At 29.3% G+C, this 13,941-nt stretch overlaps 1 protein-coding gene across 1 annotated transcript; it reads right to left on the bottom strand.

The window, feature by feature from the left end:
- Window positions 1–6,914: 6,914 nt before the first annotated feature.
- Window positions 6,915–9,236, bottom strand: LOC107459297 (pentatricopeptide repeat-containing protein At4g14850-like). The gene is made up of 2 exons (XM_016077513.3): window positions 7,580–9,236; window positions 6,915–7,458 (listed from the first exon to the last, which is right to left on the bottom strand). The coding sequence occupies exons 1-2, from the start codon at window positions 9,169–9,171 to the stop codon at window positions 6,993–6,995; spliced, it is 2,058 nt and encodes a 685-aa protein (XP_015932999.1). The 5' UTR covers window positions 9,172–9,236; the 3' UTR covers window positions 6,915–6,992.
- Window positions 9,237–13,941: the final 4,705 nt, after the last annotated feature.

Genomic DNA, 13,941 nt, shown 5'->3' with positions numbered 1-13,941 from the left:
TATAATAAGAGAGGATCATGGAGATGATAATCACATATTGTCCACATGACATGCTCCTTCCTTGCCGCTCCCAGCAATCACCGCAAACTCTCCCGAGTCACCACCCCTCACCACTTTGCAAACCCTTGTTTTTGTATAGAGTGGTGCTAGGGAGCCAATGGCCTAAGCGTACAATGTGTATAATTGATTAAATCTTTGGTCTATGAATAAAATGAATATCACTCATACTATTTAGAATAACCATCCGGATACCAGGAATAATAAACATCTCATATCATAAAATCACTCATCCTAAAAACTTAAGTTGATTTTGGAGTTCACCAAGGATCGAACCCTTGACCTTTCGGATTTAGAACTCTAATACCATGTCATGAATTCACTCATCCCAAAAACGCAACCTTACAATGTAACACTAATTATCATATCTCTAATACTTCCTAAACCTCCATTATACACATTGTACGCTTAGGCCATTAGCTCCTTATACTTTCTCTTTGTATATTCTCGCTTGACCTCCTTTTATATCACTCTTTAGAGAAAATAAAAGGAAAGAAAAGTGGTGGAAAGAAAATAAATGAAAAAAATTATTTTCCTTTGTTTAGATACCAAAGAAAATGAGAAGGAAAGAAAATTTTAGTTTGAATCCTACAAAAAAAATTTCCATCCATTAAAAGCATGAAAACAAGAAAAAAAATGTTACTTTTAGTATATTTACAATATTATCCCTAATTCTATTATTAATAATAATTATTAATATAAATTTAGTTTTAATGGTTTTAATACATTATTATAATAAAGATTTACATTTAAACATTATATATGTATTAGATAAATAATTTATAAAATTATAATATTTTATAATATTCATAAAATGCAATAAAACATAAATAAATAAAAATATTTATACTTTATTTTATTATAAGGACATTAATGTAATTTTATATCATTATGATTTTCTTTTTTCTCACTTTTCTTCTTATCCAAACAAAAAATTTTTTTCTTTCTATTTTCTTTCCATTCATTTTCTCTTCATCCAAACAACACATAAATAACTCTACTTTTCCTTCTATTTTCTTTTTTTTTTCATTTTTCTTCCTCTTATTTTCTTTCCTTTTATTTTCTTTCCTATATCCAAACAAAGCTTTAAGGTTATGTTTGGTTGGAAAGAAAGAAATAGAGAGAAAAGAAATAAAAAGAAAAGAAAGGAAGGGAAAGAAATTGAGTGGATTTTTTTTCTTAGATGTGTTTGAATGAAAGAAAAATAAGAAGGAAAGAAATGTTATAAAAAGACAATTTTACCTTTATATTATAAAATATATTGAAAAAAAGTAAAGGGATAATATTAAAAGGAGAGAGAGAATTAGTTTTCTCTCCATTTTCTCTCCATTGTTGGAAGGAAAAAAAATTGGTGGGTCCCACCAAAATTTTTTCATCCATTTTCTTTCCTCTCCCATTTCTCTCCTCAACCAAACAAAGAAAAATAACTATTTTCCTTCCCATTTCTTTTCCTTCCTTTTCCTTCCTCCCATTTTCACCTCAAACAAATACACCATAAGTCTCCAACCTCTCCTGTACAATATGTATATGAAGACTTCGATGCAATAAAATATGAATAAAATTTTATATTTAAATAAAATATTTAATTAAGTCTAACCAAATTATTAAAACTGTTTTTTAAATCATTCCTCTTCTTATTCTCCTTTTACTTCTTTTTTCTTTTTCTATTTCTTTCTCCTCCTTCTCCCTTCTTTTTTTTTCTTCTTTTTCCTCTTTCATTTCCTTATCTTTCTTTTTTTTGGTTTTTTTCTCCTTCTCTCCTCTTTCTACTATTTCTTTTCTTCTTCTTACTAACATCTCAATTATTCTTTTTTTGTTATTGTGAATCCCAAGTAATTTGTGAATAATTAATTAATAAATTAATTATTAATCAAAAAAATTAGAAAATATAATTTTATAGTTTAATATAATAGAGTTAATTAAAACAAAAATTTTGATACTAATTTTAAAGAATTTGGTCCAAAATTAGACCAAACAGACCAAACTGAACAAACTGGACCCGTATTTAACCCAAGGCCCAACCCAATATATAAAAGTCAATGAGCTTCAGCTCATTTACTCTCTATACAAGCCAAACACGCTGCAAGGGCAGCAAAAGGGAAGAACACCTTCCAAAATCCACAAAATCCTCACTTGATAATTAAATCTACATAATTTTTTATCAAGAGTTCCGATTGACGAGCCGTCAACGACCACACGTTCATCTCGAAATTCTCTACAAAAACTAGTAACTAATTTGGTAAGAAATTTACTTTCTAGTTTCAATTTTTTCTCCCCTAATTTCGAAATCCAATAGGTATTATGTTGAACTTTTGGTGTAAATTCGGTATTTAGGTTTAAATTAACCTGCGAGTATTGTCAGATTTAGCTTATTTGAGCTGTAGGTCAGGTAAGAACCATCCAACCCTTTGTGAGATGTTAATTTAGTAAACTCTATATTGATTATAGTGATAATCGTGATGTTAGATTGAAATTAGTTATCAGTTGGAGTTAATTTGAGATATTAGAAGCTAAAGGATTAGCTTTGGAGGCTGGGTATCGTTGGTGAGGAGGCTGGAGTTATGGAGCTTGTGGTTCGAAAATGCTTGAGGTGTTCCGGGTTATCGAAAAATTGGCTAAGGTATAGTTTAGGTTTCTTGTATTTAATATATAATGTCTTGTGAAAACTTAGGTTAAATGACCCTAAGATAGGTTGGAAGGTATGAGTATGTTTGATGACTAGCACCTTTGATGTTGATTATTATTTTTCATGATGGTGTGTTAAGTGATGAGTTGATGGAGATTTTTATAATGATATGAATGTGTGTATATATGTATATTGGGTTAGTGAATGTTAAACTTGATGATGTCTATGGGATTGTTAAGCGTAAGAAATGGTAGGTTGTGAAGGTTATTGTGGTGATGGCAAGGATATGTTGTGTTGATGATTTTGGTGCATAGTATGTTAGGTTTGAGTAACTGTGTGTGGCCGGATTGGTCGAGAGGGCAAGATTTGGGTGCCATCCCGCTTGCTCGTTAACTTAAAAATGTATTCGGATGGCAAGTTGAGGACAGAAGTTCCCTCTCTTGTCGTGATGAGGGTGTGAGAAAAGTGGAAAGGCACTCTCCTTCGTATTATTCTCGCCACATTCTTCTCTAGTTGCAAGGTGAAAAGGACTCCTTAGTTTATGATCCTCCTGGAGATGCGCAACCTAAAGACAAATGTCTAGGTTAGCTACCAGATGTGTCGGATTCTGGTGATTTAATCGACATGTGAGTAGGACAGGCATGCATTAAGTTTCATTTGTTTGCTTTGTTTGGGTGTGCATACTTGTTTTGGTTTGCCTATCTAATAAATTTTATATAACTGGTAATTGTGATACTTGCTGTAACTGTTCTTTAAATATGTTTGCCTTGTATTTCCTTGTATTTGTGATTGTCTTTCTGTTTTGGGTACTTTGGTGGTGGACTGATAATAATGATGAATTGTTTTGAAAAGGGGCTAAAGGACGAATTGAGTTTATTTGGGACAGAAGCTGGGTTGAGTTTATTTGGGTCGGAAGCCTGATTGGTTTGATTTAGGCCTTAGGCCGTGACTGGTTGGACCAGTGGTAACGGTTGGTTAACAATGATTTATTAGTAAGCGGTAAAATACCTTAGAATGTTATGTTAGGTGAAAGTGGAAGCAATGGTTAGAGTTATATTGTGACTTGGATACCTTAGAGCGTCATAACCGAATTTATGGTTTAATTATTTCCTTTAAGATTATATCATATCTGAGTGTCGGGGTTCTAGGATCGCTTTCGACTTTCTCGAGACCTTATTTATTATATATGTGGATACCTTAACCATACTAAGAACCCCCAATTCTCATTCCATACAATATTTGTTATTTTTCAGATGCAGGTTGAGAAGCACCACTCTGTATTTTAGAGACGCTGATGAAGCGAAGAACTCTTGGGACTCATGGTCGTATCTTTGATTATATTTATGTATGTATATAGATTCTCCACCTTGTATTTTATGTTTGTCCCTCTTAGAGGTTGACTCGAAGAAACAGGATGTCATTTCTCTGCTTTGGGTCATTTTGGGATTCTTTTATATATATGTATATATATACTTGCATGTTCTGGCCAGTTTATCTTCGCGAATCGAGTCGGAAGCTTTGTTAATTATATCTTTGACACTCTCTTTGTATTATTCATACACGTATATCTTACGCTTCTTCGTACACAAGTTTTCGTTTACGTGAGTGTTACAACCTTCATTTTAAATTTTTCTTCAAAGGCTCTTAGTTATAAATCTTTTTCAACTATATTATATGTATATTTTTATTTTTAGAGGTAGTAATATCTCACCACTTCAGTTTTATAACTTAAGCATAAGACTCTGTGTGGTATGGTGTTACAGTTATCGTAGTCACCACCACCATCACTACCTTTTCCTACTCATCTTCCCTTTTTTCATTTAATTTCTTCTTTTATTTCATTTTCCTCTTCCTCCTTCTTCATCATCATCATCATTATCATTATATTGTCATCGCCATCATCGTTATCATCATCATCATTTTTTTATCGTTATTGTTGAATTCTTGTCGTATTAATGACGTTGTCTAATTCAAAATTAATTTAGATGTGTTTTTGTTCATGATTCAGTTTTATTTGTGTGCTTATTTTTTAACTGAATTTGCGTGTCATAATCATTAAATAATTTCGGCGTAAAAACTAAGAAATTTGTGTATTTGTTAAAATTTTTTTATGTATTTTAATTCTGATAAGTTTTATATAATTCAAAACTCAGCACAATAATGAGAGGTCCAACTCTTTCTTATTTTACCTTCTCAAGTTTTTTCTTGTTTTACTCTCTTAACAAGAACAAAAACAAAAAAATAAAACAAAGAAAAAGAAAAAACATATAATGCTGTAAAATTACTAGAAAGAAGATGAAACTACATTTATTCAACTAAAAGAAAGAAAGAAATAAGAGAAAAACAAAGAAAAAAAATACAACATTAAAAAAGACATTTTTATATTTTTGTAGTAAAGTTTCGGTGTAAAAACTAAGAAATTTATATGTATTTGTTAAAAAATTTCGATGCATTTTATTTATGATAAGTTTTGTATAATTCAAAACTTTTTCTCTTTCTCCTCCTGATCTGCTGCTTCTTCTTCTTCTTCTTTTTCATCATTATCTTCTTTTTTTCTTATTTATCTTTTTCTTCTTATTTTTCTTTTTTAAGTTTTTTCTTGGTTTACTATCTTAACAAAAATAAAAACAAAAAAATCAAACAAAGAAGAAAAAGAAACACATATGCTATAAAATTACTAGGAACAGAATAAACCTGCATTCATTTAACTAAAAAAAATAAAGAAATAAAGAAAAAAAGAAGAAAAATACAGCATTAAAGAAGATATTTTTGAACTTTTCTGGTAAAATTTCAGTGTAAAAATTAAGAAATCTAAGTCTATTTGTTAAGAAATTTCAGTGTATTTTTATTCTAATATTTTTATATAATTGAAGACTCTTTCTCTTTCTCATCCTCATATTCTGCTGTTTCTTCTTTATCTTCTTCTTCTTATTTTATTTTCTCGTAAATCTTCTTGTTTCATTCTCTTGAGATGAATAAAATAAAAAAAGAAAAATCAATGCTGCAAAATTACTAGGACGAAAATAAAGAAAAGAAAAAACGCAGCAACAACAACAGTAATAAAAGAACGATAATAGAGAGAAAACACGCAAAAAAAAAAGAGGAATGCGAAAAAGAAAAAGGAAGAAAGCGTAGAAGAAGAAGGAACGCGAATACGAAAAAAGATATATTTACGTTAGTAAAACGCACGTGTGTACACTGTACTGCTTGTAATGAAAGTAGTTTTTGTTGAATTTGGGCCAACTTATTTAGACTTAGTTGCTAAAAAGACTTGAATGTGTAACAGAAGTGTATTTTATAATTAAAATTATTTGTTACTTATTTAATTAGTTTAAACTATTATTATGTACTTATTATTTATTTTATGCTTTATTTGATTATAGTGTAATTTTTTATTATTAATATATTTTCATTGATCCTTATATAAAAATAAAAATAACATTTACCCTTAAACCTGAGAAGTATAATTTTTATAATTTAAAAGCATCTATAATCAGTTAATTTTTTTAGTTTAACTTAATGCATAGGCAATATAAAAGTTTTTATACGATTACTTTATTATATTTATTCTTTTGTATAATTATTCACATGGTGAAAATAAAAAGTAAAGCTTTTTTTAACATAATAATATATAATTGAATGTATTTGTAAAATTTTTTTATATTAATAATTTATCAAAATTAAAATTTATTTTTATAATATTTATAATTTATAAATTAAAAAAATATTGTAAATATCTCTTTTGTCTTGAGTACATATAGATATTTCTAATATATATGTATCTTGTACATATTTTTTTACTTTATCTAAAATTTTATATTTCTAATCCTTTAATAATTTTGAATAAAATTGTTTTCTAAATAATTTATATAGGTGAAAAACCCTCCATACAAAGATAATAAATTACCAATTGGCTTTTAAAAAATTTAATTTTTCAATAGAATAAATCTTAAAAGGTTACCATGACAGAATAATTTTTCAAAAATATACTCCGTCTAACAAAATAAACCAACTAATAAACCAACTATCAATGTCTCGATTGATTAAGAGATAAACTTCTATAAAAATAAGGTTAATAATCACATAACTATACATAGATAATTAGAAGCAAGAGTTATAAAAAAAGTTACATAATTAAAGAATACCTAGTTGTACTATTTATTTTAATTTTATATATTATACAAAGTTAAAATGATTAAATCTATTTTTTCACTTTTATAATTAGCACCCCTCTAGGCTTACGTTTCTTTTTCTCCCTTGTTTTTTATATTTCCAATTAGTATATTCTGTCGACACAGTGTGAAAACTATCACCAATAATCTTTACAAGAGCACCAACCATCCTTAAACCTATGAAAACGATTATTGTCTCGCACAATAATTTCTCTATCAACAATTCTTGAGATGAACTTAATGGCACTATGACAATCTGTACAAATCCTAAGATTTTTTGTAATCCGTATGGTAACTCTAAGAGGCAGAGCTATGAGACCAAAAGCAAGAGCAATCTTTTCACTGTGATACCAAATTTCTGAAGCCTTTTCTTCTTCTTCTAAGTCAAAAAGTGATAAATTGGTGTCAGGAACATACCCAGCTTTTTTCATCTCCTCTTTTAGCTTATCTAGCGTTGCCTGAATCTCAGAGTTCTTTTCATGAAAATTATCCTTTGCTTGAAAAACATGAACTCTGTTCTTGACAGCAATCCAACTATAGCCAACGTTTTTTTTAATACCTATCTCTTTCATTTCCTTCCTGATAAGAGTAGCATCTTCCCATCTGCATTATGCAATTGTAATGTTAAATCAATTTGAAGTGAAATTATTTATTTTCCACTAAAACTTCTTCAATATAGTGATTAAAGGAAGGAAGACTTGCCAAGATGGTCTTAAACAATTACCTGCCAACAGATGCAAGCATGTTAGATAGTATTACATGGTTACCAGAATCATCAGGATCAAGCTCAAATAATTTCTCTGCTGCAATTTTTCCTAACTTTGTTTTCCCATGCATCCTACAGGCCCCAAGTAGAGCTCCCCAGACTGAAATAGTGGGATGAATTGGCATTCTTTTTATAAGTTCATATGCGCGCTCAACAAAACCAGATCTTCCTAAAAGGTCCACAACACACGCATAATGCTCAGAGCCTGGTTCAATTCCATAGTTCACTCTCATCGACTCAAATATCTGCATCCCTCTCTCCACTGCCCCAGCTCTACTACAAGCTGATAATATAGAAACTAATGTCACATAACTTGGTGTTATACCACAGTTACCCAATGTCATCTCCTCAAATAGATGCAAAGCCATGTCTACATCACCTTGGTGCGCATATCCACCAATCAGTGCATTCCAAGTTACCAAGTTCCTCATAGGCATTTCACCAAAGACTTGCTCTGCATTCTCGATGCTTCCACATTTTCCATACATGTCAACAAGTGTACTCCCAACAAATATATTCTCCTCGACGCATGCTTTGACAGAGAGTGCATGTACTGTCCTGCCCAATTCAAGCCCTCCAAGCTCAGCACAAGCACTAATTACACTTGATATCATGAAATCCGTTGGTTCAACGCCTTCTTCCCTAGCTCGCATGAAGACTATGCAAGCCCTCTCTTCCTCATGGTTTTTCACAAGAGCAGCAAGCATAGAACACCAAGAAACAACATTCTTCCACCCAATTCTGCTAAAAACCATTTCAGCAGATATGATATCCCCACACTTTCCATAGAAATCAACAAGCCCATTCGAAACAGAGACATCCTCCCTGTATCCACCACGAATTACAAAAGCATGCAACTGACGCCCGAGCTCCAAATTTGACATGTCAGAACACGCATTAAGAAATGCACAGAATGTGATCGAATTCGGCTCTCCATTCAGGCAAAGTAACTCCTTGAATGCACTTATTGCATCCAAGGACTTTCCATCAAGCAATGCATTGGAAATATAAGCATTCCATGTGGCCAAATTTCTGTCAGGCATTTCATCGAACATCTTGCGAGCATCAATTAGGAGACCAGTTTTACTGTACATATCAAAGGCACTGCACCCAACAAAGACATCATAAATCATGCCACCCTTTAACGCAAGGGCGTGAACCTGTTTCCCGGTAACAGGCATCTGCAGCGAAGACAAAGCCTTAAAGATACACGGGAAAGTGAAGTCGTTGGGGTGAATGCACTCACGGCGCATGTTAGAGAAGTGGTGGAGGGCAGAGACAAAACGGGCATTGCGAACGCAGCCAGAAATGAGGGAAGTCCAAGTGACGACGGTGCGAGTGTTGGTGAGAGAGAGAACGTGTTGGGCAGAGGTAAGATGGTCGAGTTTGGAGTACATGTTGACTAGATGGTTGCAAAGGAAGGAAGGGAGAGGGGTGTGGTGGGTCTTGAGAATTTGTGCGTGAACAGCACGACCAAATAAGGAGCAGTGGCTTGCAACAGCCGACTCCAACAAGCTGCCAAGGAAGTTTGAATGTTGCACCACCACCATGTTAATGTGGTATGCAACTTATTAAACTAAGATTCTTTTCTGTTCATTGCCTTCATTGTTTTTAATCATTCTATGTATCACTACCATTTTTTCTACTTTCTTTTCATATAGATACTGATACAACATATAAGAAGTCAAGATAAATTATAGATGAATGTGTTTCTTTTCTAAAGATAAAAAGTCTTGAAGTCGTAATCTCTAAATGAGCATAGAAAGATTATGTTATTTGAGATATAACTCATTGATAATTATAGGTGAATATTGGTTAAGTATTAACTAACAAATAAATAAATATATATATATATATATATTATTTTTGTAATTAAATTACGCATTAGTTTATTTATTTAGATAAAAAAATTAAAATTAATCCTTTAATTAATCGAACTATCATAAATATTTTGGAGACATGAATTGATCTATATTTATGATATAATGGATTAAAATTTCTTTTACATAATCTTTTATATTTTAAAAGATAATTTATTTTTTATATATTATTAATTATTTTTACAATAAATAAAATAAATATGAAAGAGAGATATATATATTATTTTTAAATTATAAAACAATATAATTTTATAATAAAAATTTTTATAATTGTTATATATGTTCTAATTTTTTTAATTTTGTCTTCTATGTTTCAGTGTTTTCCGTTATCAATAATGAGTTATTTTTCAATTTGTTTTTAAATTATAATTTTTTGCTATGTATCTAGATGTTGACACCATCACCTAATTTTCGTTAACTTGTAATGTATATGATTTTTTACCTATCGAAATTTTAAAAACAAGTTGACATGTTTAAAATCATGAGTACTCAATTGTACTCTATTATATTTATTCTTGACCTTTTTTTTGTACTTTCCTTTTGAGCTTCATTAATTAATTAAGAAAGATATATCAATTTTAAATTTATTAATTTTACGGAATAAATCTTGTATATATCAATAACTATTTATTAACAAATAAGATCTACTTTATGCCAACTCATATGTATGGACAATGCATTCTATGAGAAAGGCGAAAAAGTCACTTTTTAATCCTTTTAATTATTTTATATAAATATTTTAATCTGATAAAATCATAACTATTCAATAATTTATTGGTATAAATTAATTTTTTTTTCTAAAGTGACTAAACAATCTTAGAAAGGATCTCATATATACTATACATCAAGTTTAAACTAAGGCTAATAAACTTTAACAAAGACTACAATTTTGGAAAAAGCCAATGTGATTTCTTTTAGGCTTAAAATTGATTAATATCATAGCATAATTTAATTTTTGCTCTCTCTTTAATAATTTATTTACAATTGTCTTTTTATTCAGATCTTTATGAAAATTAAATAAAATTTGTACCATTTATTAACATTTAAGATAGATTGAATTCCAATTCAAAAAAATTTATTGGTACCAATTAAAAGTAAATTTTAGGATTATATAATTTGTATAAAAATATTAAAATATAACTAAAAATATTTGTTTAAAGATATTAAAATATAACTAACATAACTAGTAATAAAACTTTAAGACTTCACAGGTTAAAAACAAAAGTTTGTATCATTCTTTTATTTTTTTTTTATAATAACTTAAAATATAACTATAAATAATTAGTCTTTTGTTTATTAAACTATATAATTTAATATATTAAGAAGCACTTATCAAAAGTATTTATTATTGCATAATTTTATAATTCCAGTATTAATTATTCGGTTAAAAAGTTATATATAATTTTTATTAATTTATAATATTTTTATTATGATTTTATAAATTTTTTTAATTATATAATTTTAAAAAAGCACTCAATATTTTTTAGACAAATAATTTGCATCGTCAATACTATTTAACTAATTTTTTAGTTAAATCATTGAATTCAATTTTCATGGTGCAACTAATATTTATATGTTTCTTTACAAACATAGAATATATTTTTGTCTACTGTATATTAACATAATATAAGTATATAATGTTAAGATTTAATAAATGTATACTGTGATGTAAGTAAAAAGACAAAAAAAATAACAAACTGATATTTATAATATTTTATGCTAATTTGTATCATCTTAATTTTTTTTATAAACAACCAACAACAACAATAATAATAATAACAAAGTCTTACCTCACTAAGTTACATGTAGATCTCGTTTAACCACTTCATAAATTTTTATGTCTTCTTCTATCTTTCACCCCTTATCCATCTTTTACCTCATCCACCCTCCTGACTGGATGTTCTGTCAGTCTTCTTCTCAAATGTCCAAACTACCTGAGATACGAATCAATCATCTTTTGCACAATGGGTGCTACTCCAACTCTCTCCCTTATATGTTCATTCCTTATTTTATCCAATCGCGTATAACCACTCATCCATCTCAACATCTTCATCTCTGCCATACTCAGCTTATATTCGTGCTCCTCTTTGCCCGCCCAATACTCCGTACCATAAAGTATAGCCGGTTTTATAGCAATGCGATAGAATTTACTTTTAAGTTTGAAAGACACTTTTTTGTCATATATAAAACCAGATGCACTCCACCATTTTAACCAACCTGCCTAGATCTTATGATTTATATCATATTCAATATCTTTATTATCCTATATGATGCACCAAAATACTTAAAATTTTTAATTTTTGGTAGGATATTTTCTCAAATCTTCACCTCTATATTAGGGTTTTACCTCTCAGACTAAACTTACATTCTATATATTCCATCTTGCTATGGCTTATGCGCATACCATACACTTCTAGAGCTTCCATCCATAAGTCCAACTTCTTATTTAGGTCTTCCCTTGATTCTCCCATAAGAATGGTATCATCGGAAGTAATGTGAAAAGATACGGGCTTAAGGATGATCCCTAGTGTAATCCTATACCAATAGGAAATTTTTCTGTCATATTGAGTCTTCACACTAGTTGTGGCCCCATTATACATGTCTTTAATTACATGAATATATGAGATCCTTACTCTCCTCTTTTCTAAAACCTTTCATAAGACCTCCCTTGCACTCTATCGTACGCTTTTTCCAAATCAATAAACACCATATGTAGATCCGTTTTATTACTACGATATCTCTCCATCATCCTTCTTAACAAGTATATCGCTTCGGTTGTGGATCTACCTGGTATAAATCTAAATTGGTTCTCTGTTACTTGTGTCTCTTTTCTCAACCTTCGTTCTGTCACCATTTCCCATAACTTCATGGTATGGCTCATAAGTTTGATCCCTCTATAGTTTTCGCAACTTTGTATATCTCCCTTATTCTTGTAGATAGGTACCAAGGTGTTTTTTCTCCACTCTTCAGGCATCTTCTTTGACCTTAAAATCTCATTAAAAAACTTGGTTAACCAGTTGATGCCTTTCCCTTCAAAGCCCTTCCAAACCTCAATCAGAATATTATCAGGTCCTACTTTCTGCTATTTTTCATCTACTTTAGAGCCTCTTTTACCTCAAAGTCTCGAATCCTTCGATAGTAGTCAAAGTTTTGATCTTCTTCTCTTGTGCATAATCGACCAAGATTCGGAAGAGTCTTTTATTCTTCATTAAATAATTCGTAGAAATAGCTCTTCTATCTTTCATTAATCTTCTCCTCTTAACCCAACACCTCTCCATCCTTATAAACAACCAAGTTATATTAATTTGTTTTTTCTTAGTTAAACGTAGTGAATTTTGATATTTTAAAATTGCTACGTAAATTAAAAAGGCATAATTGATTAATTTATTATTGTGCTAACTGAGCAATGGGTTTTTTATAAAATATAAATATAAAAATAAATTGTAAATGTAGTAATTTGACATTATATTATTGATGGTATAACTCAATTCACATTGACTATAGAGTGTAAGTGCAAGTACATGTGAGTATTTAGAGTAAACTTTTCACTTATTTTTTTATTTTTTTTTTACTTTTAATTTATTTTATTGCTTTTCCTTTCTTTTCAAGTATTTTAATTTCTTTTAAACTTCAATTTTATTTGCTTTTGTTATTTAAAGTTCTGGTTTGTTTTTCAACTTCCCATTTGTTTTACTTTCATATCGTTACGTTATTTTATTTTTAATTGCTTTTTCTTTAAGTATTTTATTTCCAAGTTTTACCTCCTTTTCATTTTAAACTTTATTACGATTATGCTTTTATTTGTTAAAATTTATCACAAGTATTTTGATACAGTTTGTTTTAACATAAATGTTAAGTAATTTTCGAGTCAAATAAGAGGAGTCGTATCTATTCTCATAATTGAGATCTTGATACAAGTTTAATTTTGACAATTTGTTGAGATTAACAAAAATCAAGTAAAATAATCCTATAAAATGTATACACATTGTTAAGCTAATTAAAGTTTGACTTAAGGATTGTCGCAAATATTCAAAGAGAGTGGATCCTCTCACTTTTTTTTTTCAATTATTTGATAAACCGTGATCTCTCACTATTTAATATCTTTTCTCATATGTTTTTTCTTATTTTCACTTAAAGAGTGTAAAGTAAAACATCACACTTAAACAAGTAATTGAAAAAAAAAATTGAGAGAATTCATTTTCAAATTCAAGAGTATTGATTAATCCAAAATAATTTTAAAACTTTATTTTTGTTATTTGTTTTTGGTCAATTATAAATTTATTTTCTAATATTTTTGTATTCTATTTTTACAAAGTTACGTTATTTTATTAATTTTAGATTTCTTAAATTTCTTTGTGTTGATTAAACATTTATTAGTATTTTAATAAATTTGATTTCTATGCCACCATTAGCAAATTTCAAATAACCATTATATAACGC

This window comes from Arachis duranensis, chromosome 7 (genome assembly GCF_000817695.3).
Source record: "Arachis duranensis cultivar V14167 chromosome 7, aradu.V14167.gnm2.J7QH, whole genome shotgun sequence".
Lineage (NCBI taxonomy): Eukaryota > Viridiplantae > Streptophyta > Magnoliopsida > Fabales > Fabaceae > Arachis > Arachis duranensis.
The sequence above is the reverse complement of the archived record's forward strand: the minus strand, read 5'-3'. Positions and strand labels throughout refer to the sequence as shown.

What these genes read in the sequence shown, in the direction of transcription:
- LOC107459297 (XM_016077513.3), bottom strand. Translation starts at nt 9,171, where the DNA reads ATGGTGGTGGTGCAACATTCAAACTTCCTTGGCAGCTTGTTGGAGTCG. An exon ending in ATGCTTGCATCTGTTGGCAG is followed by an intron (nt 7,459 to 7,579) that starts GTAATTGTTTAA and finishes TGCATAATGCAG; the next exon opens with ATGGGAAGATGCTACTCTTA.